At 42.3% G+C, this 26,705-nt stretch overlaps 1 protein-coding gene across 1 annotated transcript in view; it reads left to right on the top strand.

Moving 5' to 3' along the window:
- Positions 1-7,915: 7,915 nt before the first annotated feature.
- JPH2 (junctophilin 2) overlaps positions 7,916-26,705 on the top strand; it is an 88,799-nt gene continuing 70,009 nt past the window's right edge. Inside the window, exons 1-2 of the mRNA XM_056547857.1 lie at positions 7,916-8,438; positions 21,667-22,447. Coding sequence (XP_056403832.1) covers positions 8,060-8,438; positions 21,667-22,447 — 1,160 coding nt within the window. The 5' untranslated portion in view covers positions 7,916-8,059. The remainder of the gene's footprint in view (positions 8,439-21,666; positions 22,448-26,705) is intronic.

The raw sequence follows: 26,705 nt of genomic DNA, 5'->3' as shown, positions 1-26,705 counted from the left end.
TGGAACTGGAGGTGAAGAGGGTAACATCCTCCTTGCAGACTGTGGTGACCCCCTCGGCGGGGTCGCAGGAGCACCTTCATCCTGTGGGTGAGGTGGAGTAGGCGCTGACATCTTGCAGACTTGATTGGGTGTGCTGGCCCTTTAAGAGAAGTTTGAGTGCGTTGACCAGTAGTCTTGATGGGGTGTGCTGTCGCTGCAAGCAGGTTGAGTGCGCTGTCGCTGCTAGGTAATTAGGGTATGCTGGCCCTTTAAGACGAGTCGCGGTGTGCTGCGGCGGTCTGTGCGGCTTGCTTCTAAGGTTTCTACTGACCGCTGTGCTGCCCGGACCCTTGTCCCGATGTCTGCAGAGTCTATGCAGCGGAGGTGCACTATAGTAATGCAGGCGCAGCTGCCGGAGCTTTTGATTTTTTTTGCACCCTGAGGACTTCCTGCACCCTGCACCCTGCACCCTGAGGTCCGGGCAACTTTTCGTTCCTTCCGGCCGGCACTGGAGGCGTGACTGTGGAGGATCAGCGGGAAGGAGCTGCAGCTGTTCGCGCATGCGGGAAGGCCCGGCACTAACTTTAACACATAATTCTTCACCTCCCCCCTTACTTTTTCGAGAGCCCCGGCAAAGCACAATTTCAGCAACAATGTCCTGTACAATTTCGGGCGCAATTTCAGTCGTGGCACGCGAGAATCCTGCACAGTTTTGAATACACAGTTCTGAATAGGGGGAGGACTATGGCACTTTTAATAACGGTGTGCACCCTTTTATCGTTGCGGGTGGTCAGGGTAGTTGAGATATTAAAGGCACACACCCGTATCCTATTCGTAGGACACCAAAAGCTATGTGGTGTCTGGGGTGTAGCAACGGTGTAGCAGGGTCTGGTGGTATTAACCCTGTGGGGTAAGGTCTTGTTAAACCCTGATTTGTCGTGACGCCAGGATGTAGTTGTTTTCTGTATAAGGCCCTGCCGACAACCAACTCAGAAACGGCAGGCAATAAAGGAATGTCCACAGCAGGAATTGTGCAAATAACTGGAACTTTTACTTAAACTTCTTATGGAACAGTCTTTACAGTTATGCAGTTTCTCTAGAGGCAATCGGGATGCAGGATACCTCACAGGCTTGCTGGGACTTGTAGTATTCAGATTTATGCAGGCCACTGTGCTACTAATTGTATGCTTGAATTGAGTAGTAGTCACTAGGAATTGTAGATAGAGCTTGCTAACTCACGTTTTGAAGTGGCTGCAAGTTCTTTAGGCTTTGGCCTAGATGAGATGAATTTAGTAGTTGCAGAGACTGTGCTTGCTTTGCAGACAGGAACTAAGAGAGTGAATTTTGAGAATACAGCCCCTTATATACTGGGGGGGGCTGGACTAAAGCCCATTGGCTGCAAAGCCTGGAGGTTCTGTACCCAGGGAACTCTGGGTACATCACATGACAGGGGATCACATGACCCAGGAAGGTCCTATACATTTTATACATTTGCACAACCTTTATACATACTGAACAATATGTACAATACACTTACAATGAATTTATACGGAGCAAGAACCGATGAGCAAGGGGGAAACCCTGCAAGAGAGCCCTTTGGACTGCAGGGACTCTTCCTGAGGGGACTTAGGGAGGGTACAGGACCATATCCTGTACCGGGACACCACATATACGAAGAGGCAGTCAATAATTGTCCCATGCTGTCTTGGATACATGGGATAGAAGTGAAAGGTCATCTGGCTCTAGCAAGGTATGCCAAAAGTGAACCATTCTTATCCCCAAATTTAAATAAAGCTCCCTTCCTTTCTACTAATTTTACTGTACCCTTTTCTTTTGTAAAAGAGCCCTCTGCGCCTTAGCCTAAGCTCGATCATGCTCTAGAGTGGGATCTGGACTGAGAACCCCTGCCTTGCGAGCTGCACATTCCAGTTAAGAACCACCTCCCATTCCCGATAGATTGCTTACTAACCAGCCATGTCCACAATAAAGGACCCTCTTATTGTGGCTTCGTATGCATCCCAGTGCAGAAATCAGGGTGGACACCATTATGCTTCCAGTAGCTATCATGGGATGTTTTAAGGGCTTTGGAGACCACTTCAGAAGCCAACCATTCGGTGTGCATGCCTAATAACTGAGAAGAAGTGGAGTAATCAAGGCACAATGTAAGAACAGGACAGAATGATCTAAGATCCCCCTATTAGCATAGACTATCTCATGTTCCATAGGCAAAAATGAAAAGGTAGCTAGGTACAAATCTATTAGTGAAAAGGTTCTTTGAAAGGTAAAAAACTAATCTGCATTGCATACACATCAAATCATGCAAAATAGAGGAAACAAGGGTAAAGCCAAAATAAAGGTAAATGAAATACAGAGATAAGCAGCATTGGATATGGAAAACCAGACTATCCAGAATATACATAGAAAAAAGAAACAAGTATTGTGAACAAAACCTACAGCACTCATCTAGTATAGATCAGTATATGACTCGACACAGTGTGACCGGCACTCTGCAGATATGGTCCAAGATGGACATGCCTGCTTTGATCCGAAACAAAAACAGGGCTGAAAATAGAAGAAGTGTGTGAAAGGGGCATGTGTCAACTGGAGAGGCAGAGCTTGTGGAGTAAAGTACTTGCATGGGACTTTAGACAAAAACATAAGGGGCCTTCAGACAAAATCCACACACTCGCAAATGGGGGTGGGTTAGGGTTAATTTACCTATCCCATATTTTTTGTGGACATATAGGTAATGTGTACCAAGTTTCATCTAAACACACACACTTAAATACACACGTTGAGCTATATATATGTATATATATATATATATATATGCAGACAGGGTCAGGCTGCTCACCACTCTCGCGTTTGCTGCACTGTCTCGTGCTGCGGACACCGGTACCGCTCCCGGCTTAGTAGAACTCTCACAGAAAAGAAAACGTCCGGCACTCGAGAAGATGCAGGTAAAACTTGTCAATGGCTTTATTCACACGCTTAGGCAGGACACAATCTGACGCGTTTCGCACCCTCAGGTGCTTAATCGTAGATAGACATACATTCAATAATGCAGGTTAAAATACACATGAGTCTGGTCACATGACCACATGGATCTTAATTAAAAACAGTTGGTTACAAAACATGGCATTGGGAATCATGATCACATTTAATCGTTCAAAGAGAGTTCACACCAGGATGCAATCAATGCGGCTTTCACATTTTAAATAAAATTTCAAACTTGAATGGTCCAAAGACTAATCTACCAATACTACCGATATTCATATTTATTTAGGGGTGCATATTTAACCGCAATAAGTAATTTAAACTATATCTACACGTCAAAAAATCCGAGATATTTTTATATATAAATCGATAACCGCATGGTGTGTATCACACCATGTGAACAACCCCCTATAATTTGCGACAATTCAAGATTTATCGTATGTACCGATATTCATATTGGTTTAGAGGTACATATTTACCGAAATAAGCACTTTGAACTATATCTAAACATCAAAATCCGAGATATTTGTATATATAAATCGATAACCGCATGATATGCATCACGTCGTGTGAACATCCCCCTATAATTTACAACAATTCAAAATTTATTATATATGCACAGGAAACGAAGAATGAATATTAATCCGGGGACTAGACTTACGTGATTAATGATAAATTGTATACATCCCCCATATTTACTTATTCAATTTATGCACACGTTAACATTAAATCCAATCTTTTATTTAATCCTTGCGGGAATCTTGTTCCCAAGAGGAACATCCAATGTGCCTCTCTATTGTATAATTTCTTTCTGAGGTCGCCTCCCCTAGGTCCTAAGGTGACTTTTTCTACTCCCAATACTCGTAAATGGGTAGTGTCTCCTGAATGGGACTCTCTAAAGTGACGTGATAGCATGGACATGTTTGTCAAACTACTTTTAGCATCCGTAATATGTTTCCTAAACCTCACTTTTAATGAATTCCCCGAGCATCCTACATATTGCAAGTTACACGCAATGCATGTGGCTACATATATGATGGATTTAGTATTACAATTGATGTATTGATGTATATTGTATGTTCTATTTGTTGTGCAAGACGTTACAGTATTTGTATTCACCATATGTGTACATGTGATACATCTGGTATGACCACATTTGCGATTACCTATATTCCTCAACCAGTCCCGATCCTTTACACTTTCCTTTTGACTAATAAATAGACTGGGTGAGACCCTGGTTCCAATAGTGGGGCCTCTCCTGGACACAATAGAAATACCTTCTGATAATAAGTCTCTTAATATTGGGTCTGTTTCTAATACCGGGATATATCTATTTATTATTTTCTTAATTTGTCCAAATTGAGTACTGTATGAGGTCACGAAAAATGGTGGTCTATCTTTACTCGAATTTACATTTTCATTTGTATTTATGGCTGATATGTCTCCAACCTTATGTGAGTCCCTTCTATTCTGATGCCTGCTGGAATAGGATACTAGTTCCTCACGTCCCCGTCCTTCTATTCTTATTTCTGCTTTTTTTAATATTTTTTCATTATAACCCCTCTGTTCCAATCTAGTATGAAGTTCCTCTGCTGCAATTTTAAATTGTATCTCACTAGAGCAATTACGTTTTATTCTACATAATTCGCCATAGGGAATATTATCCAGGACATGTCGTGGATGGCAGGAAGAGGCTAGCAGAATGGAGTTAGAGGCTGTATCTTTTCTATAGGGGCGAATTTCTATGCCATCACTCCCACTAATCAGCGAAATGTCCAAAAAATTAATTGTATTTTTATCGAAATGTGAGGTAAACACCAAATTTAGGTTGTTATTTCCAATATACTTGACAAATTCTGAAAATAGTGTTTCTGTACCCCTCCAAATTATCAATAAATCGTCTATGTAGCGACTGATCCAGTGTATATTATCATAATATGGGTTTTTGTCACTGAAAATAAAAAGTTGCTCCCAGTGAAACATGTAGATATTTGCAAAAGACGGGGAATATTTGGCACCCATTGATGCTCCCCTGGTCTGCAGGTAGAAACCACCATCGAACACGAAGTAATTGTGTTTGAGCAAAAACTCCGTGGCGATGGTGATGAATTCCCGCAGACCAGGGGAGTATGTGCTGAACTTTTCCATATGAATGGACAGGGCCTCGAGGCCTTTAGACCAGGGAATGCATGGATATAAGCCTATAACATCACACGTTGCCCATGACAACTGCTCATCCCACACGATTTTTTCTAAGATATTAATCACATGCTTAGTGTCTTGTGTGAATGTGGGGGTGATTTTAGTCAGGGGTTGGAGATGGTAATCCACCCATTCTCCAAGGCGTTCACCCAGCGACCCAATGCCAGCAACAATTTACCTATCCCATATTTTTTGTGGACATATAGGTAATGTGTACCAAGTTTCATCTAAACACACACACTTAAATACACACGTTGAGCTATATATATGTATATATATATATATATATATATATATATATACAGTCATGGTCGTAAATGTTGGGAGGAGGGTATTCAAATTTGTATAAAATATTGTATTATTCGTTTTTTTCTTTTTGTAATATGTGGTGGTAATAAAAAAAAAGATTAAAAAAAATCTTTGCATTGTGTGTCTGTGTGTGCCTCACTGAGCATGGACAACAGAAAGAGGAGAAGAGAACTGTCTGAGAAATTGAGAACCAAAATCATGGAAAAATATCAACAATCCCAAAGTAGCAAGTCCATCTCCAGAGATCTAGATTTGCCTTTGTCCATAGTACGCAACATTATCAAGAAGTTTGTAACCCATGGCACTGTAGCTAATCTCCCTGGGCGTGGACGGAAAAGAAAAATGTATGAAAGGTGTCAACGCAGGATAGTCCGGATGGTGGATAAGCAGCCCCAAACAAGTTTCAAAGATAGCCAAGCTGTCCTGCAGGCTCAGGGAGCATCAGTGTCAGTGCAAACTATCCAAAGACATTTAAATGAAATGAAATGCTATGGCAGGAGACCCAGGAAGACCCCACTGCTGACACAGAGACATTAAAAAGCAAGACTTCATTTTGCCAAAATGAACTTGAGTAAGCCAAAATCCTTCTGGGAAAACATCTTGTGGACAGATGAGACAGAGATAGAGCTTTTTGGTAAAGACATCATTCTGCTGTATACCAAAAATGGAATGAGGCCTACAAAGAAAAGAACACAGTACCTACTGTGAAATATGGTGGAGGGTCAATGATGTTTTGGGGTTGTTTTGCTGCCTCTGGCACTGGGTGCCTTGAATGTGTGCAAGGCATCATGAAATCTGAGGATTACCAATGGATTTTGGGTCGCACTATACAGCCCAGTGTCAAAAAGCTGGGTTTGTGTCCGAGATCTTGGGTCTTCCAGCAGAACAATGACCCCAAACCTACATCAAAAAGCCCCCAGAAATGGATGGCAACAAAGCGTTGGAGAGTTCTGAAGTGGCAGCAATGAGTCTAGATCTAAATCCCATAGAACACCTGTGGAGAGATCTTAAAATTGCTGTTGGGAAAAGGCACCTTCCAATAAGAGAGACCTGGAGCAGTTTGCAAAGGAAGAGTGGTCCAGCATTCCGGCTGAGAGGTGTAAGAAGCTTATTGATGGTTATAGGAAGCCACTGATTTCAGTTATTTTTTCCAAAGGGTGTGCAACCAAATATTAAGTTAAGGGTGCCAATAATTTTGTCCATGCCCATTTCCGGAGTTTGGTGACATTATGTCCAATTTGCTTTTTTTCCTCCCTTTTTTGGTTTAGTTCCAATACACACAAAGAGAATAAACATGTGTATAGCAAAACATGTGTTACTGCAATCCTTTTCTGTGAGAAATACTTCATTTTCTAGAAAAATTTCAGGGGTGCCAAGTACATTTACGGCCATGACTGCAGATATATACAGAGAGAGAGAGAGAGAGCGAGAGAGAGAGAGAGAGAGAAAGAGAGAGATTTTGTTTGTTGTCTCCTTCATATTCATTTATTTTTATTTTTTGCGTATTTTTATAGTGTTTCATTTTTGTTTATTGTTTTCTTTATTGTATTACTTCATATATTTATTTCTAGAATCTTATTTTTTCATTTTTATTATGTTATTTTATGTTGTTTAAGATATATAATTTAATTGTTTTTATATTACATTTTATGTTGTTTCATCTATAGATATTTTATTTATTGCATTATTTTGTCTGTTGTTTCTTTCCATTATGTCATGTTTTTATAATATTTATTATTCAACTTTGCTTTTTTGCGTATACTAATTTATTGAATATTTTACTTGCTATGATGGTATTAGATTGTGTACTACTATTGTTTTTAATCCTTTGGTATACTATCATATTTATCATTCCCTCTTCAGATCCAGTAAGTCTTCTTCTAGTGTAACTCAAGTGTCACATCCACACACACACACAAACGGCATGAAAAATTCCCAATCAGCCAGCAGATCTATTTTAAGTCCCCCTCCTTTTCTTAGCCGGCCGCCCCTCTTCTCCACTAGTTCTGCACTGCTCTGAGAAGTAGCCATTGAGCAGAGCTGCGATTGGGGTTTATTTTTGGAACAGCTGGGATGCAATAGCCTTGTTAGGTCTGTTCTAACATTCACTCATCTGCAGCCCTCACACACTGTGAGCCTGGGACTCTGCCCTGCTCCTGCCCGGGCACAAGGAGGGAGCTTTGCTGCGAAAGGGGAGGGGGGTTCATATCCAGGACCATCAAGATGATATCATGATCAATAAGAGCCAAATAATGCACGGATATGGACGGACTGCAGGGCAATTTAACCCTTTCCAAACTTTGACAAAACTCAGGCTGAATATATCCAATCAGATTCCCCTTCTGTACACTGTGAGAACTAGCACAGGATTCCCATACAAGCTTTTATTATAAGGCTTATTAACACACCTCCCGATCCTGTGCTTTACTTAGGAGGAATTGTCGTCCATGGTAAAAGAAAATATTTAGTTTTAAATTGATCAAATATTTTTTTTAAATATTTAAGAAATTTTATTTCATTTTTTTTTTTTCATTTTGTTTAAACCTACTGATTTTTGGAAACAGAAGATACAATGAGTGGCGGCCGATTCGACTTTGATGATGGAGGAGCTTACTGTGGCGGGTGGGAAGGCGGGAAAGCCCATGGTCATGGAATCTGCACCGGGCCAAAAGGCCAGGGAGAATACTCTGGTTCTTGGAATTATGGATTTGAGGTAGTAGGGATTTACACCTGGCCCAGTGGTAATACTTATGAAGGATATTGGTCGCAAGGAAAAAGACATGGCTTAGGCATTGAAACTAAAGGACACTGGGTGTACAAGGGTGAATGGACCCATGGATTTAAAGGAAGGTATGGAGTCCGTCAGAGCATGACCACTGGAGCCAAGTATGAGGGGACATGGCAAAGTGGACTACAAGATGGATATGGTACTGAAACGTATGCAGATGGAGGTAGGAAGCCAGCTACAGTATATTTCTGTGTTAAAGATGAGTAGTGGCACTACAGAATTCAGCATGTCACCTTAGTCAATGTTTATTCTAAGCTTTTCATTGGGTGTCATAGATGTTCTCATGTCAGTTCGTCCTATACTTGTGTGGGGGGGTTGTCACAATGTTTAATAAATTATCAAAACTTTTACCAGAGCAGCTCACCATATACATTACTGCATGTTTACAGTTAATTGGCTGGTGTATATTAAATCAGCAGAGGAGGTTACGATGAGCAGCTGAAAGACACCTCCCACGCTGCTTATCTCATGGGAAATAATAGGAATGAATAGATAAAATCCAACCTGTTCGATCTATCCTTTCACCATCAACAAACTTTGACCAAAGGGTCAGGAAGCCTCCATAGATTAAATGGCCATGTACATAGTCTTGTGTCTATGGTATGTTTAGAGAGAACACAACTGCCATACTAGAGGTAGGGATGTACCCATGGCAATGAATATGGCTCCTAGAGGGCCATTGTAGATTGGACCAACCATTTGTTCAGCCAACAATTCCATGAAAATAACCACTTTTTTTCTGAAGGCTGCAAAGTTTAGAAAGTAAGAACAGGAGATGATGTTGATGGTTGTGTACATTGGATTACACCTTGACCCCTCCCCATAAAAAATACCCATGATCCATTATTACATCATTACATGGGTGGGAGGTTACAACAGGCAATGAACAAAGTCCCACCTATTTGTTTCCCATAAGAGTTGGAAATGTTTATTTCTCCCAATGTATGTCCAAATAGATTTTGAATTTTTTTTTTTACAAAACTAAACTTGAATTTTTGTGGATACCATGGTCATTTGTACCTGTCCAGTACTTCTTATGTATGCCGCTTTATGATATAGTGGATAATAGATGATCCAAGAACAATTTGCCAGTTGGCCATCAGCTTTGGGAATCTTCAATTGTTTCAGAACAAAACACCTGAAATTGACAAAACAACTAAGTCATCCTATCTACGGACACGTAGGAGACACTTTTTCCTATAATTATGATTCAACATGGGGTCTGTAATCTTGGTTCCCCAGAATAGCCATACATGTCCATTCAGATATCACACATTATGTCATATGGGACTTCATGGGAATCCATGTGTGCTTTTCATAGCAGAATTTTTGGACTGTGCTTAAAGCTATTTATAACTTATATTTTCCATGAGGTTCTCTGGGGCAAAGCTTGCATCTACTGTGGTGCTGGATCTATACTATCGTTACTATAAGTCTTACCCTATAACATCTCTGTCACACCCAACAGCTCTGAGGTCTTTAGAAGTGGCCAAGCTACTAAACCAGAGATCTCCAACCTGTTTCTACCCAACTGTTCCAAAACTCAGAATGCTGGCAATTGGAATACATTTGCTCTATACTGTATTCTACAAGTTTTCTGACCCACATTAGGTCCAAACTGCAAAGTTACCAAAGTCCAGAACAAACCCAAACTTGCTCTCCTGTACCAATATCCATTGATGGGCCTGTTGGTCTGCGCATGTGCGTAATTAAGTAAGATCTAGGTGTGTTCGCTGTTTTTGTCCCATTGAAATCCTTGTGTTTGGAGCTGTATAAGATAACAGATAGTAATTGCTTGTGTACTGGTGTGTCCATCAGGCTGGATAGAAAATGGTTGATAGTATGGTTATATAGAGGGGAAATAGATCAGATAGGGTATGCCCAGGTAAAAGTAACCAACGTCAGTAAAAGCTGGTTCCAGACCTTAGACCTACACTAGAACTTTTGAAATCCATTTTTTAGGTTAAGTCATCACAGAAAACTAGTTGTAGAGCAGGGGTCTCAAACTCGCTGCCAGCAAAACGAAATTTTGAGGCCCACTTAACAGGGCCGGATGGAGCTACAGCTCCAGGCCCCTATGTTAAAATAGGCCCAGAGGCCAGCACAGGTGGCCTGCTGCATAGGCCGCCAGGCGCGTGCACTGCGTCTGCTGTTGCGTCCGCGGTCACAGAACACTGATCGCGGTCTCGAGTGGTGTTAATAGAGCTTGTATGCTTGTATGTTGGTGGGTGGAGTCTAGCTGCGCCGCGCTGAGGACGGCGTTAGCAAACACAGCAGCAGTGGGGCCACAGGAGCCTGCTCGGTACGTTACATAGTGGTTGTTTTAGGGTGAATGGGGCATGGAGAACAGTAATATAGAGAAGGGTGTGAGGGAGTGCAGGAATAAGGCACAGTGAAAGGGTGTGAGGGCAGTGCAAGATTGAGGAACTGTAATGGAGGGGAAGGGGGGATGCAGGCATGAGGCACAGTTATGGAGGGGAAGAGGGGACGCAGGCGTGAAGAACAGTATTGGATAGGAAGAGGGGGTGCAGGCATGAGGAACAGTATTGGATAGGAAGAGGGGGTTCAGGCATGAGGAACAGTATTGGATAGGAAGAGGGGGTGCAGGCATGAGGAACAGTATCGGATAGGAAGAGGGGGTGCAGGCATGAGGAACAGTAATGGAGGGGAAGTGGGGATGAAGGTGTGAAGCATTGTAATGTGTATAAATTCAGTGTGTGACAGTATTATATTCATAGGACGCAGTGTGTGGTATTATTATATTTATAGGACGCATTGTGTGGCAGCGTTAAATTCAGAGCATGATGAGGGCGTGCATGATGGGGGAATTATATGTGAGGGGCACATGATGAGGGCATTAAATATGAGGAGCGCATGATGGGGGAATTATATGTGAGGGGCACATGATAGGGGGATTATATGTGAGGGGCACATGATGGGGTCATTATATGTGAGGGGCATATGATGGGGATATTATATATGAGGGGCGCATGATGGGGGCATTATATATGAGGGGTGCATGATGGGGATATTATATATGAGGGGCGCATGATGGGGGCATTATATATGAGGGGTGCATGATGGGGGCATTAAAGGTGAGGGACGCATGATTGGGGCATTATAGGTGAGGGATCCATGATGGGGGCATTACAGGTGAGGGCCGCATTATGGGGGCATTATATGTGAGTGGTGCATTACGGGGGCATTATATGTGAGGGGCGCATGATGGGAACATTATATGTGAGGGACGCATGATCAGGGCATTATATGTAAGGGGTGCATGATGGGGGCATTATATGTGAGGGGTGCATGATGGGGCATTATATATGAGGGGCGCATTATGGGGCAATATATGTGAGGGGCGCATTATGGGGGCATTATATGTGAGGGGCACATGATAGGGGGATTATATGTGAGGGGCACATGATGGGGGCATTATATGTGAGGGGCACATGATGGGGGCATTATATGTGAGGGGCATATGATGGGGATATTATATATGAGGGGCGCATGATGGGGGCATTAAAGGTGAGGGACGCATGATTGGGGCATTATAGGTGAGGGATGCATGATGGGGGCATTACAGGTGAGGGGCGCATGATGAGGGCATTATATGTGAGGGGCGCATGATTGGGGCATTATATGTGAGGGGGGTATGATGGGGGCATTATATTTCAGTGGTGCTAGATGGGGGCATTATATGTGAGGGGCGCATGATGGGGGGAATTATATGTGAGGGGGGTATGATGGGGCATTATATTTCAGTGGCGCAAGATGGGGGCATTATATTTGAGGGGCGCATGATGGGGGAATTATATGTGAGGGGCGCATGATGGGGGCAATATATGTGAGGGGCGCATGATGGGGCATTATATGTGAGGGGCGCATGATGGGGGCATTATATGTGAGGGGGGTATGATGGGGGCATTATATTTCAGTGGCGCATGATGGGGGCATTATATGTGAGGGGCGAATGATGGGGGCATTATATGTGAGGGGCCCGTGATGGGGGCATTATATGTGAGGGGCGCATGACGGGGGGCATTATATGTGAGGGGCGCATGATGGGGACAATATATGTGACGGGCGCATGATGGGGACAATATATGTGACGGGCGCATGATGGGGGCAATATATGTGAGGGGCGCATGATGGGGCATTATATGTGAGGGGCGCATGATTGTACATTATATGTGAGGGGCGCATGATGGGGGCAATATATGTGAGGGGCGCATGATGGGGCATTATATGTGAGGGGCACATGATGGGGGCATTATATGTGACGGGCGCATGATGGGGGCAATATATGTGACGGGCGCATGATGGGGGCAATATATGTGAGGGGCGCATGATGGGGCATTATATGTGAGGGGCGCATGATTGTACATTATATGTGAGGGGCGCATGTGGCCCAGCCTCACCCAGCTGCTACCTCCAGTGGCCCCCAGATATTTTGAGTTTGAGACCCCTGTTGTAGAGGAACATATATGGGCAGGTGTTTCTCCATCAGTTATAGTAGGAAAGCCATCTGTTCTTCCTCAGTTCCCCTATGATATAACAACCTCCTGGAATGATCATGACTATTGTATGTAGGTTCTTTAAGATATGTATAAGTCCTAAGATGCAGATGAGATATAAGTTATGTACACCCCTGAAGTGAACTCATTGAGCCATTGTTATTGTGAGGATCTATGAACTGCGATTCCAACCAATTCCTAGAGTGAAGGGGAAAGTCAGATTACTGTATCTGCAAATAAAAAGCTGACTTTACTTACATTGATCTGAATGGGATGGCAATGCACCATGTATATGTTCAAGTGAAGTCTACTAAAGTTTCAGGAGCACCCCGAAATTACCCATAGTGTATGATGGCCCTTAGACCCCATGTATGAACTTTCCTCCCTCATGTAGGTCCACATCAGTAAGGTACCGTAGACCGTTACTGCAGATCACTAATGGCACCTTGAGGGAGCTTCTTTTTGCAAACCACTTTACTAGACGTACTGTACTATACATTGACCAAATGTTATTATACTAGTGATCTTCCTGATCTAATTTCGGCACATGCCAGTGCCAATAGGACAAGAGTAATTGGAAGTACAGGTACTGAGTCCTACAAAATGTCTAAAGACATAAACCAAACCTTATAGCAAGAGGTGTAACTTGAAGCTCTGGGGCCCAGATGCAAAATCTATTACAGCTCCTCACAAAACTATTGCATGTCACATTCTCATATGTATCAGGGGGGACCATGGGATAATGCAAGCATCGGTGCCTGGGTGTGATTGTAAGCTTAGTACCGGCTGTAGCTATGCCTTCTTACTTGCCTGCTGCCCTACTCCTGCATTTCAATACCCTTGCCAAGGCTAGATAACTTGATTGTGCCCCCCTTAGCAGCCGGTGCATATGCCCCAACTGCTCTATCCTAGCTACACCTCTGCTTAGGACCATCAATAGCTACACCCATGCTTTAATTTGAAATGTGCTCCCATGCTCCACCTCTATGGAGGTTGAGTTATCTTCTAAAGGAGTGGTCTCCAACCCTTTCCTCTCCTGCCATTGTGAGATACAGCTCTCTGCATTCTTCCAGTAGCCGATGCTGAACAACTGGAAGCTCCAGGGCGGAGAACTCAGTGATTCCATTCACAGGTTATTCAATGAATATTAGTTATGATAAAGTGAAAATGACCTTTTCTCCTTATAAATTGGACATATCCCCCTCCCCCCCCCCCCAAAGCTTTATAATCAGTCAACAGAAATATCAGATCTCTGTGAAGACTATTCAAGGAATCAGTTGACCTGAAATGCGCTGGTTCAGCATTATACATTAGGTGGCCTGTAGGATATAATTTCTACAGCTATGTGTTACAGTATGGGGTGTGGGAACACGATATGTCTGGAGTACTGAGCCTGATTCTGACACCTTATATTTATAATGTGTAATATTAAGTGTATGGAGAGGCGTCATTCAATGAATACGGTCATCTGCTACTTCTCCTTCTTGGACATGATAACCCAGTGAAGTATGTTGGTGTCTGGTGGACTTCTGACCTAAGCTAAGTTTGGGACAAAGGCCCGTGTGTATACTAGAAAAATTCTCTATATATTTGTGGCCAGTGCCAGAGCTGAGGAATAAGTGGTGCGTTATTGTTGAAGAAAGGGTGCTTGAATTATAGGGAGGGGGAATGAAGGAGAGATTGTTCTCCCAACTAACCCTGACTGGCAGGACTTCAATAATGGTCAGTGCTACCATTTCATAGAGCTGGACCTAAAACCATTCTCTAGACACAAGCTGTGAATGGCTCATTGTGTGTGAATGCGCTTCAGGGTCCTTGGAAATGAGAAAGAGGTTTTAATATAAATAGTAATGGTAACAATTATTATTATGCTGTTGTCATTATTTAAGTGTACACTACTCCTACTACACCTGCACTACTCCTACTACACCTGCACTACTCCTACTACACCTGCACTACTACTACTACTACTACTACACCTGCACTACTACTACTATACTACTTCTGTAAATACTATACTATCAATGTCACTACACCACTACTCTTAATACCATTATACTACTACTCCTAATGCTATGCTAATACAGTGGTCCCTCAAGTTACATTATAAAACGGTTCCAGAACAACCATTGTATGTTGAAACCATGGTAATTAGTAATTGGTTCTGAAGCCCCCAAAATGTCTTCCAAAAATAGGAAAAAGTGAGGATTAAAGAAAAATAAGTAGATGTCTAATGTAGATAAAGCAAATCCTTACATATAAAAAAAAAAAAGAGCTGCTGGGAGCTGTAATTACTGTCTATGTAGAGGACAGGAGCTTCTTCGGGGTCCTGTACAATACATGTAGTGTCCTTAAAAAAGTAACATGGAGCTGTCCCCACCTGGTGTCCAAAGGAGCAGCTAACTGTGGCACAGGTAAAGAGTACAGAACATGTAATACCTTCCTGTTCTGAAAGGGGGCGCTACCAGACAGGAATTCAGAGCATGCACTTTAGTAATACAGGTGTTTTACTGGTGAAATGTCCATTCTGATTGGTCAGATCTTCCGGCCATTGACATGTTTCACAGATCTGGACTGTCTGTGGCATTGTATGTTCAGTCTGGTTTCAAGTTACAATGGTCCAGAAAAGACCATTGTATGTTGAAACTATTGTAACCTAAGGCCATTGTAAGTTGAGGGATCACTGTACTGTTACTAATAAAACTACTACTCCCTATACTGTACTACTATGACCACTACCGCTCCACTGCTACTCCTAATATTATACTATTATTACCACTACCACTGCTCAATACTATACTAAGTTACTAACACTACTATTACCATTATATTTATCACTGTCTCAATTACTATACCAATACTCTTATTCATTACTACTACTGCTCCTAAAGCTACACTACTATTCTTACTATTGATACTTTCATCACTGCTACACTACTAATAAAACTACTACTACCACTATTTTTCTACTACTACTGCACCTTACACTATAATCACCCCTATTCCTATCAGCCCCACTACAACTATACTATTACTCCTACTTCCATACTACTACTGTTCTTAATACTATAATGGCACTATTATTACTGCTACTACTAGATTACTGCTACTACTCCTAATTTTATATTACTATGTCTCCTATTGCAGTACTACTACTATTACCTCTGCTACCATACTGTCTGTTACCACTACTTTATTCCTATTCCTGTACCATTTCTGCTCCTAAAACTACATTACCGCTATTGCTTCTGCTATAACTAATGGTAACATTTGCAACCAGAACATCAAATTAGGAGTTACATATATGCACTCAAATATATAAGTATGTATTAAGCATTTGACAGATTATCCAGAAATAAGTGATAAGCCATATGTGGTGAGGGTGTTGATGGTAGGGCAGATGTTGTTACAGATGGCATTAACCCCTTGTGTTCGTGACGCCAGGTCGTGGTTGTTCTCTACACCACCTGAGGTATGGTCGCTGGTTCCTGGGCTAGGCGTGGGGCAAATAATCACTCCAATGCAAAGTTACGGAACAGCTGCAGTTTTGCTGAGGCAGACAGAGGGAATAGTCTTTACAGCTCAGTTAGGTCCAAGGAGATGACCAGTGACTTTAGGAGACTTGCGGGCTTGCTGGTACTTGTAGTGGATTTGGATTGAATTATGCAGACCCACGCTGACTTTAGCAAACTTAACTGACTTGACTATGACTGTCTAGACTTCATCCCTGTGACTGCTTACCAGGCTTTGATATTCACCTGAAGGGGCACTTGGTAGGTGGAAGCGTGGTTAGGCCTTCAGGACACCAGACACTCTCAGTTCTTGACTCTACTGCTCCTGCATTCAGAACCACTCTGGCTAGCTCCTCCCTTGGTTTATAAGGGATCAATTTGGAGGGGTCCTATAAGTCACCCACAAGTCACCTGGTCACTGACACCTTACCTGGTTACATAGGACTTGGTAACAACATTTAAAGGCATATGAACATTAGAAAGACAGATTGATAAATAATATAGGACACTATTAACTATTTAGGGCACATATAATGAAGGTGGACTCAGGGGACACTGGAATAGAGTCTGCCACACAGGACAGAAAGGGTACAGGAGAGCAACTCCTGTACTGGGCCACCACACATACATGTGTGATCTTTGGGGGTCTAAATACCAGGAAGATGTGACCCACGCATGTTCATGTGGCTGTGGCCAATACTGTAGGTCAAATCGTCAAAAGAATAGGCATGAGCTGTGATTGAACTGCAGTACCTAACACAGCCACGTGGACGAGAGTGGCACTGTGTTTGATACTGTAGTGAATTGGAGGGGTCATCACTTGAATGGGGTTCCTAGTGACCCTTAAAGATCATGCATTGATGGTTTACTCTAATGGGGACCATCATGGCTCATTAATAGTAAACCTCTATAAGGGCTCGTTCACACAAACAGATTTTTGTGCCATTTTCCGCACCTGATCTGCTGCTTTTTATTTTCTGCTTATTTTCAGCTGCCTATTTTTTGCTGATAAGTCAATAATAAAATGAGCAGCAGAAAAAAAGCTGTAGAAAATAAGCAGCTGAACATAAGCAGCTGAAAATCTGCTGCAAAATCCGTACACGTGGTGTACTCGCACACATCGCGGCCGTTGAGAGCAGCTGTAATGTGCGAGTATACTACGCACATCGCAGTGTGTCTGCTCGTATCAGCGTATTACCGCTCCGAGCAGGCACATCTAAAGGCACCCTGTAGCGGTCCTTCGGCTGCAGATCCGCAGTGTAAAATACGCTGTGGTTCCGCTCATCTGAACGTACTTTAAAGGGGTACTCCGGTGCAAAACATTTTTTTTTTTTAATCCACTGGTGCCAGAAAGTTAAACAGATTTGTAAATTACTTCTATTTAAGAATCTTAATCCTTCCAGTACTTGTCAGCTGCTGAATACTACAGAGGAAATTATTTTCTTTATGGAACACAGAGCTCTCTACTGACATCATGACCACAGTGCTCTCTGCTGACATCTCTGTCCATTTTAAGAACTGTCTAGAGTAGGAGAAAATCCCCATAGCAAACATATGCTGCTCTGGACAGTTCCTAAAATGGACATAGATGTCAGCAGAGAGCACAGTGCTCGTGATGTCAGCAGAGAGCACTGTGTTAAAAAATAAAATAATTTCCTCTTTAGTATTCAGCAGCTAATAAGTACTGGACGGATTAAGATTTTTTAATAAAAGTAATTTACAAATCTGTTTAACTTTCTGGCACCAGTTGATAAAAAAAAAAAAAAAAAGGTTTCCACCGGAGTACCCCTTTAAGGGGATGTTCACATGTAAAGGATCTGCTGCATATATTTGCTGCATATTTTGTGAAGCTGATTTTGCTACCAATTATCTTCAACGGGCAGCAAAATCAGCTCCAGAGATGCAGCAGATCCTGTAAGCGTGAACGTACCCTAAGGGTACGTTCCCACACGGCGTATTTTGCTGCGTATTTGCTGCGTATTTGGTGCTGCGTATTTTCCTACCCATTGACTTCAACAGAGAAAATAAAATACGCAGCAGCAAATACGCAGCAAATACGCCGTGTGGGAACGTACCCTAAAGGGATATTTTGGCATCAGAAAATTGTATTTAACCTGTTGGGGACGCCCACTCCCTGTCTATAACGCGGGGCCACGCGGGGCGGGCCCCGGCACCTAGCAACGGCTGGGACCCGTGGCTAATAGCGCTGCACTGATCGCGGTGCCGCACGTTATTAACCCTTTAGACACGGTGTTCAAAGTTGAACACCGCGTCTAAAGTGAAAGTAAAACACTGCCTGTTAGCTCAGGGGGCTGTTCGGGATAGCCATGGTGAAATCGCGGCATCCTGAACAGCTCTAGGACAGCAGGAGGGTCCCTTACCTTGCCTCCTGTTGTCCAATCGCCGAATGACTGCTCAATGCCTGAGATCCAGGCATGAGCAGTCAAGCAGCAGAATCATCGATCACTGGTTTCCTATGAGAAACTATTGAATGTAAAAGATCAGTGTGTGCAGTGTTATAGGTCCCTATGGGACCTATAACACTGCAAAAAAAAAGTGGAAAAAAAAGTGAATAAAGATCATTTAACCCCTCCCCTAATAAAAGTTTGAATCACCCCCCTTTTCCCAAAAAAAACCAAAACTGTGTAAATAAAAATAAACATGTGTGGTATCGCTGCGTGCAGAAATGTCCAAATTATAAAAATATATTGTCAATTAAACCGTACGGTCAATGGCGTACACGCAAAAAAAATTCCAAATTCCAAAATTGCGTATTTTTGGTTACTTTTTATATCATGAAAAAATGAATAAAAGGCGATCAAAAAGTCCGATCAATATAAAAATGGTACCGCTAGAAAACTTCAGATCACGGCGTAAAAAATTAGCCATAATACCACTCCATACACGGAAAAATTAAAAAGTTATAGGGGTCAGAAAATGACAATTTTAAACATATACATTTTCGTGCATGTAGTTATGATTTTTTCCAGAAGTACAACAAAATCAAACCTATATAAGTAGGGTATCATTTTAATCGTATGGACCTACAGAATAAAGATAAGGTGTAATTTTACCGAAAAATGTACTGCGTAGAAACGGAAGCCCCCAAAAGTTAAAAATTTGATTTTTTGTTCAATTTTGTCGCACAATGATTTTTCTTTTTGGTTAAAATGACTAATGTCAATACAAAGAAGAATTGGTGGCACAAAAAATAAGCCATCATATGGATTTTTTGGTGCAAAATTGAAAGGGTTATGATTTTTAAAAGGTAAGGAGGAAAAAACGAAAGTGCAAAAACGGAAAAACACTCCGTCCCCAAGGGGTTAAATAAAACTATCACTCATAGATATATTACACATGAATATAGTGTTGTCCCAAATTGTACTGGCTGTAGCATGTTTTTGCTTGAAAGACTTAAGCTACGGTACTACGTTTATACTTACAAACTTAGTTGCTCCAGTGGAAAGCAGAAAATACATCTTATGACAAAACCCAACTCGATATAAAGTGGGAAAAAAATCCTTCCTGACCCCTGCTAGCAATCCGACAAATCCATGTTCACATTCTCCTTGAATCCCAATAACCCTGTACATTGTGGTTTACAAGGAAGACATATAACCCTTTTTTACATCTCTCCACACTTTCAGCCATTATCTCCTCATGTGAAGTGTGCTCCATAACTTTATTGTTCAGAGAGTAAAGTAAGGCTTCTGAAGGTGGTGACAATTTTTTTTTTAAATTTATTTTTATTAAAATGTTTAATTCTTTTAACCTTAAAGGGGTACTCCATTGCTAGACATCTTATTCCCTATCCAAAAAATAGGGGATAAGATGTCTGATTGCGGGGGTCCAGCCACTGGGAAACTGTGTTCTCCATGCAAACACCCAGCGTTCTGAACATTGTGTTCAGAACGCTCAGTTTGGGCAGCCGTGGTTATGACATCACGCCATGCCCCCTCCATTCATGTCTATGGGAAGGGGCATGGCATGACGGCACAAGGGTATGTAGTGTGACGGCATGACCATGGCTACCCAAAACCATAATGTTCAGAACACCGGGTGTCTGCACAGAGATCATGGGGTGTCCCAACGGCCAGACCCCCGCGATCCGACATTTTATGCCCTATTCTTTGGATAGGGGATAAGATGTCTAGCAATGGAGTACCCCTTTAAGTAGTGACATGTTATTTGTTTTATCCAATAAAAAAGGATGATTTACTGCAATGGTTTTTATAGAACCATTTACAGATTTTAAAGAATTTCTTCTCTAGGGTAAATAAGTTTAGTTTGCTAACCTATCTTTACAGCTGAGATGTTCCATACCTCATATTGTTTAGTTGCCATTCTCTGAACTCTCTCCAACTCTCTGATATCTTATTTATGGACTGGTGCCCAAACCTGGACTGCTTACTCAAGATGTCATCATACTGCCAGTGCTTTATTAAGGGGTAAAATAATACTTTTGTCTCTCTTAGCCATGCCTTTAAAAAAAATAAAAAATAAAATAAATCAAGTCAATATCTTGTTGGCTTCTGTTGCAGCATACTAACATTGCTAAAATTTAGGTTATTATCAACAAATACACCCAAATTGTAGACTAACCCAAGTGTGGCCCATTATTTTTTGCCCCAAAATGTACAGCCTTATACTCTGCCACTTTGTTGCAATGCTACAGAGTTGTTGTAATCTGCATTAAAGAAAGAGTACCACGAAGTCCGACTGCATCATTTATAAACAGATTAAATACCAAGTAATTGTTCATGCTAATTTCATTGGGAATTTCTGGCTGAAATACAAATCAGTTCTGATGACAATCTATTTCCTACACGTAAAAATTTGGTTCCATCAACCCCATATACATGTACTGGAAAGTTACATTTTTGACACCGCTACGGAAAAGGATAGCATGCTACTTATTTCCATAGATTCCTCAAAGTTAATTCCACTGAATGACAATGGAGCTAATCCTCTTGTGGATCCACAGCAGTTTACATATCCGTGACAGAGAACAGAGGGTCATCCACTTAGTTAAGGACTACTTTTACTGTAAATGCACAGTTCTAAATATACCTTTACATGTGTGACATAGGGGGTGCACCCAATACCCAGAAATTGAAGCTTTCACTAATATGATTTATGACTAGTCAATATTATGTCAATGTAGCTATGGCTCTGGTCTTCAACATCTTCAAGATGTATGCTGGCCATTAAGGTAGTAGCCAAGCTCTCACAGCTTATGAAGTCTATTTAATGAAGTCATACTTGTGACTTACTGAGTATGCAATATATAATATATTAATTTTTTCATTATTATTTTTTTTTTAACAAGAGGTTTAAGTTTTGTCTACCCTTTTGTCTTTAGGAACCTACCAGGGTCAGTTTGCAAATGGAATCAGAGAGGGGTATGGAGTACGCCAAAGTGTCCCATATGGAATGGCTGCTGTTGTTCGAAATCCTTTGCGCACCTCCCTGACCTCCCTTCGCAGCGAGCACAGCAATGGAACATTGGCCCAACACGATGCCATGTCAATGTCTCCAGATAACATAGTGTCTCCAACTATCACAAGAGGTGGCTTTGCCCTTTCGCTCTATGCAGATGCTGAAGCCCTCAAGGAGCAAAAGAAGGGTATTTTCAGGAGAGGTTCCCTACTTGGTAAGCTGCGAAAATCTGATTCGAAGACATCACTTTCATCTCAAAGAAGTAAACTGAGCTTCTTGAAGGGCATTAGCAGTATGAGTTCTGGAGCTAGTGATGCCACATCTACTGTTAGTTTTGGAGACGGTACTGAACCAGAAGAATTTCCACCAGTCGAGGCCGACATTGATGCCACCACCACTGAGGTCTACATGGGTGAATGGAAGAAAGATAAGAGATCTGGCTTTGGAATAAGTGAGCGATCCAGTGGGCTGAAGTATGAGGGAGAATGGTTGGACAATCTGAGACATGGCTATGGTTGTACCACCTTTCCAGATGGCACAAAGGAAGAAGGAAAGTACAGGAACAATGTTTTCATAAAAGGAATGAAGAAGAGAGTGATCCCTCTAAAGAGTGCGAAGATCAGACAGAAAGTAGACAGAAGTATAGAAGGAGCGCAAAGAGCGGCTGCCATAGCAAGACAGAAATCCGAGATTGCTGCATCCAGGTGAGAGGTCGTAAAGTAATATAAAACTTTTTGTTCATCTGTTTTGGGAATAAAAGTTCATATCAGATATTTAAAACGTGACTCAATCTACGTTTTCTCCTATACAGTGCTTTTCCTCTCTTACTGGTATTTAAGCATTTTTGAGAGCCACCATCCTAGTGGTCCACCATAAGATCCACCATTCCTAAAACCACTTGCCGACCGCCCATAGACTATAAATGTCCGGGAGGTACAGCATAGTCTGGGCAAGATAATGTCCCTGATCAAGAAGGGTTTAAGATCCACCAAGCTGAAGAGCCACTGTTCAGGCAGTTCACTTTTTCTATAGATCCATCATTCTTAAAGGGGTTATCTAGGAATAGAAAACACACTGCTACTTTCTTTCAAAAACAGCTCCCTGTCTGTCTCCAGGTTGGGTGTGGTTTTAAAACTTGGCTCTATTCACTTCAATGGAACCGAGCTGCAGAACCACACCCAACCTGAAGATCGGTGGGGACCGTTTTTGATAGAAAGTAGCTTCGTTTTTCTATCCCTGGATAACCCTTTTAAAGTCCACCATATTTGAGAGTTACCAGTCTTGAGATCTATTCGGTTAGGTTTCCACACAGGTTTTTCTAGCGTTTTTTTTTTTTTTTTAAACTGCCGCTGCAGTTTTTGAGCCAAAGCCAGAAGTGTATTCAAAAGTAAATATAGGAAATATAATGGAAGGATTTCTACTACTTCTTACTGCTGGATCCACTTCAGACTTTGGCTTAAAAACTGCAGTAGCAATTTTAATCACTTAAGGATGCAGGGCGTAGTGGTATGCCCTGGAGTTTTGGTACTTAAGGACTCAGGGCATACCTGTACCCCCTGGTCACGTTACTGGGGTTTGAAGCTTTCTCACAAGCAGAGAACGCTTCAAACCTTGTGGGTCCCGACTGCTATCAGCAGCCAGGACCCAGGGTTAATGCCGGGCACTTCCGATCGGGCTGATGTCCGTCATTAACCCTTTAGATGCCGTAATCAAAGTTGATTGCAGCGTCTTAAATGAAAGCGAAAGTATCCCGGAAGCTCAGCGGAGTTGATCGGGACTATTGCAACAAATCGCGATGTCCCGATCAGCTGAGAGGATGGCGGAGGGTGCTTACCTGCCTGCTTGCCAGATGGGTCATTGCCAGATGGGTCATCTGCTGCTCCAAGCCTGCCATGCAGGCTGGAGCAGCAGGGCACCGATAACACTGATCAATGCTATGCTATGGCATAGCATTGAACAGTGTATGCAATCAAAAGATTGCATAGTATAGCTGCCTATGGCAAAAAAAAAAGTAAAAAGTGTAAAAAATAAAAAAGTTAATAAATGTGAATAAGCCCCTCCCCTAATAAAAGTTGGAATCACCCCTTTTCCTATTTTTTCAATAAAATAATGTAATAATAATAAAAATAATCATATGTGGTAGCACTGCGTGCGTAAATGTCCGAACTATTAAAATCTAAAGTTAGCTAAACTGCATTGTCGATAGCGTACAAGTAAAAAAGTACCAAGGTCCAAAATTCTATAAATAGACCAATATCTCACCATACAGTGGTCGGTACCAGCTCTATACAGATTCTGAAGACTGTAGTTATATAGGTGTCTCAGAAGGTAGTTTTCCCAGTATATAGGAGCCCCTAAGTAGATAGTTTACCCAGTATTTAAGCCCCCAGTAATTAGTTTGCTCCCCAGTAGGTAGTTTCCTCTGTAGAAACTTTTAAATACATAAAGAGAATGAACAAGGAGGAAATTATTTTTAAAAGAAAAAAAAACTACCTCAAGAGGATATAGTTTTATATTAGGGAGGCAAAGGTTTCTGCAGTAATATCAGAAGGTATTACTTTACTGAGAGAGTAGTGGATGCATGGAATAGTCTTCCTGCAGAAGTGGTAACTGCAAATACAGTGAAAGAGTTTAAGTGTGCACAAGATAGGCATAAGGCTATCCTTCATATTAGATAGGGCCAGGAACTATTCATAGTATTCAGAATATTGGGCAGACTAGATAGGCCAAATGGTTATCTACCAACACATTCTATGTTTCTAGTCAGCCCCCATTAGGTAGGTTTCCCTATAGATAGCCCACAGTAGGTAGGTTTCCCCTGTAGATAAGTCTTTAGTAAGTTGGTTTACCCTGTAGATCGGCCCCAGTAGGTAGGTTAACCTGTTTGAAGGCCCCCAATAGGTAGCTCCCCCTGTAAATAGGCCCCAATTCCCTCTATAATTGAGCCCCTACTAGGTAGATTTCCCCAATAGATAGCCCCCCATTAGGTAGGTTCACTCTGTAGATAGGCCCCAATATTTAGGCTCCCCCTTGCAGATATGCCCTCAGTAGATTGGTTCTGCCTGTAGATAGGCTTCCAGTAGGTAGACTCCCCCTGTAGAAAGGCCCTTAGTAGGTAGGTAGGGTTGCCCTGTAGATAGGGCTCCAGTAGGTAGGTTCCCCCTGTAGATAGGCCCTCAGTAGGTAGGTTCACCCTAGATAGGGCTTCAGTAGGTAGATTCCCCCTGGAGCCACTAGAAGTCTTGGAGCACTACCATCTTTGGAACGCACACGTGTAGAATGAGCAACATCATCCTATGCTTGTGTGTCCTGAAGAGATTCTCCGGTCCTCCAGTGATTGAGCACATTAAGATGCCTCCGGCATACAGTTGTGGTGCTCACACAAGTAAAGGAATTCACAGACCTGTTGTGACAGTCTTCTTTCTATTCTTCAGGTTCTTTACGATAAGATTCATGTACAGAATTTCCCATTAATCTTTCCATATAGTAGAAGCTTGTAGTCTGATCACTCATGTCTGACGCTACAGTTCACGCAATTAGGTTTCTGCTCCGAAACATAGCGTCAGACACAGCAGTGGACATGAGCAATTAGACTACAAGCTTCTGCTATATGGAAAGATTAATGGGATATTCTGTACATGAATTTTATCAGAAAGAATCTAAAGGATAAAAAGAAGAACGTCAAGAACAGGAAACAGGTCGGTGAATTTCTTTATTTAAGAGAAAATTAACGATGCCTGATCAATAAGATGCCTGATCGCAGGGGTCCTGCCGCAGCGGCGTGTGACGTCATGCTCCGCCCCTCAATGCAAGCCTATGTGAGGGGGCGTGACAGCTGTCACGCCCCCTCCCATAGGCTAGCATTGAGGGGCGGAGGGTGACGTCACACGGAGGCGGAGGCGTGATGTCACACACCGCCGGCCCTGTGGTCGCCTGTAATCAGACCCGGAGCAAACATGCTCCGGGGACTGATTTTAACTGGGGTGCTGCGTGCAAGATCACGGGGGTCCCCAGTTGGGGGACCCCCGCCATCAGGCATCTTATCCCCTATCCTTTGGATAGGGGATAAGATGTCTAAGTGCCGGAGTACCCCTTTAATTACAGTTACAACTCTAAAACTATAGTCTCAGAAACCTAAAATGAAAACAGGTGGCTACTCCGAATCCTCTTGAAAATCAAAGTAATTGGAGATCAGGAAGTCTATGTGTAGAATGTGGCTGGTGGTCAAGTGGTCACTTGGTATGAAGATGTTGATGGATGTGAATAGTGAAGACTTCCATAAACTTGCCAAAAAGCATTTGGTTGTTCAGGGTTAGAAAAACATTGCTGCTTTTTATTGAAGAACAGCGCCATACCTGTCCACACAGTGCAACTCGGTCCCATTCACTTCAGCTGTAATACCAGACATAACCTACAGGCAGCTGTAGCGCTGTTTCTGGAAGAAAGCAGTTTTCTAATTCTGGATAAACAAATGATACTTGAACAAATGTCTTGTGCTGAGGACATGTGGGGATGTACCGTCCAGGCGTTAGGGATGCCATTTATTTTAACTTCTGAGACTTTTGCTGTCAGAAGTTTCCTTAGTGGGAATATTTGGCTGAAAAACTTGTTCCCCAGTAAGAACTAAACAGAGCGTTCCGTCAGCTGATGAAGAACAGATCTGTTTGCTCCTTGTTCAAATGACTTGAACGCTATTATTCTCCAGATTGGGTTTTTGTACATACGCTGTATACAAGTTATATATATTTTTGCTCTGTTGTGATTCTTTAGACCAGTGTTCTTCAACCTGCGGACCTCCAGATGTTGCAAAACTACAATTCCCAGCATGCCCGGACAGCCAACGGCTGTCCGGGCATGCTGGGAGTTGTAGTTTTGCAACATCTGGAGGTCCGCAGGTTGAAGACCACTGCTTTAGACTCTCCACTATTTCATTATGCTTTCCCAGAACCCATGTTATTGAGG

Source organism: Hyla sarda, chromosome 12 (assembly GCF_029499605.1).
Source record: "Hyla sarda isolate aHylSar1 chromosome 12, aHylSar1.hap1, whole genome shotgun sequence".
NCBI lineage: Eukaryota > Metazoa > Chordata > Amphibia > Anura > Hylidae > Hyla > Hyla sarda.
Note: the sequence above shows the minus strand (reverse complement) of the source record. Positions and strands in the feature narration are given on the sequence as shown.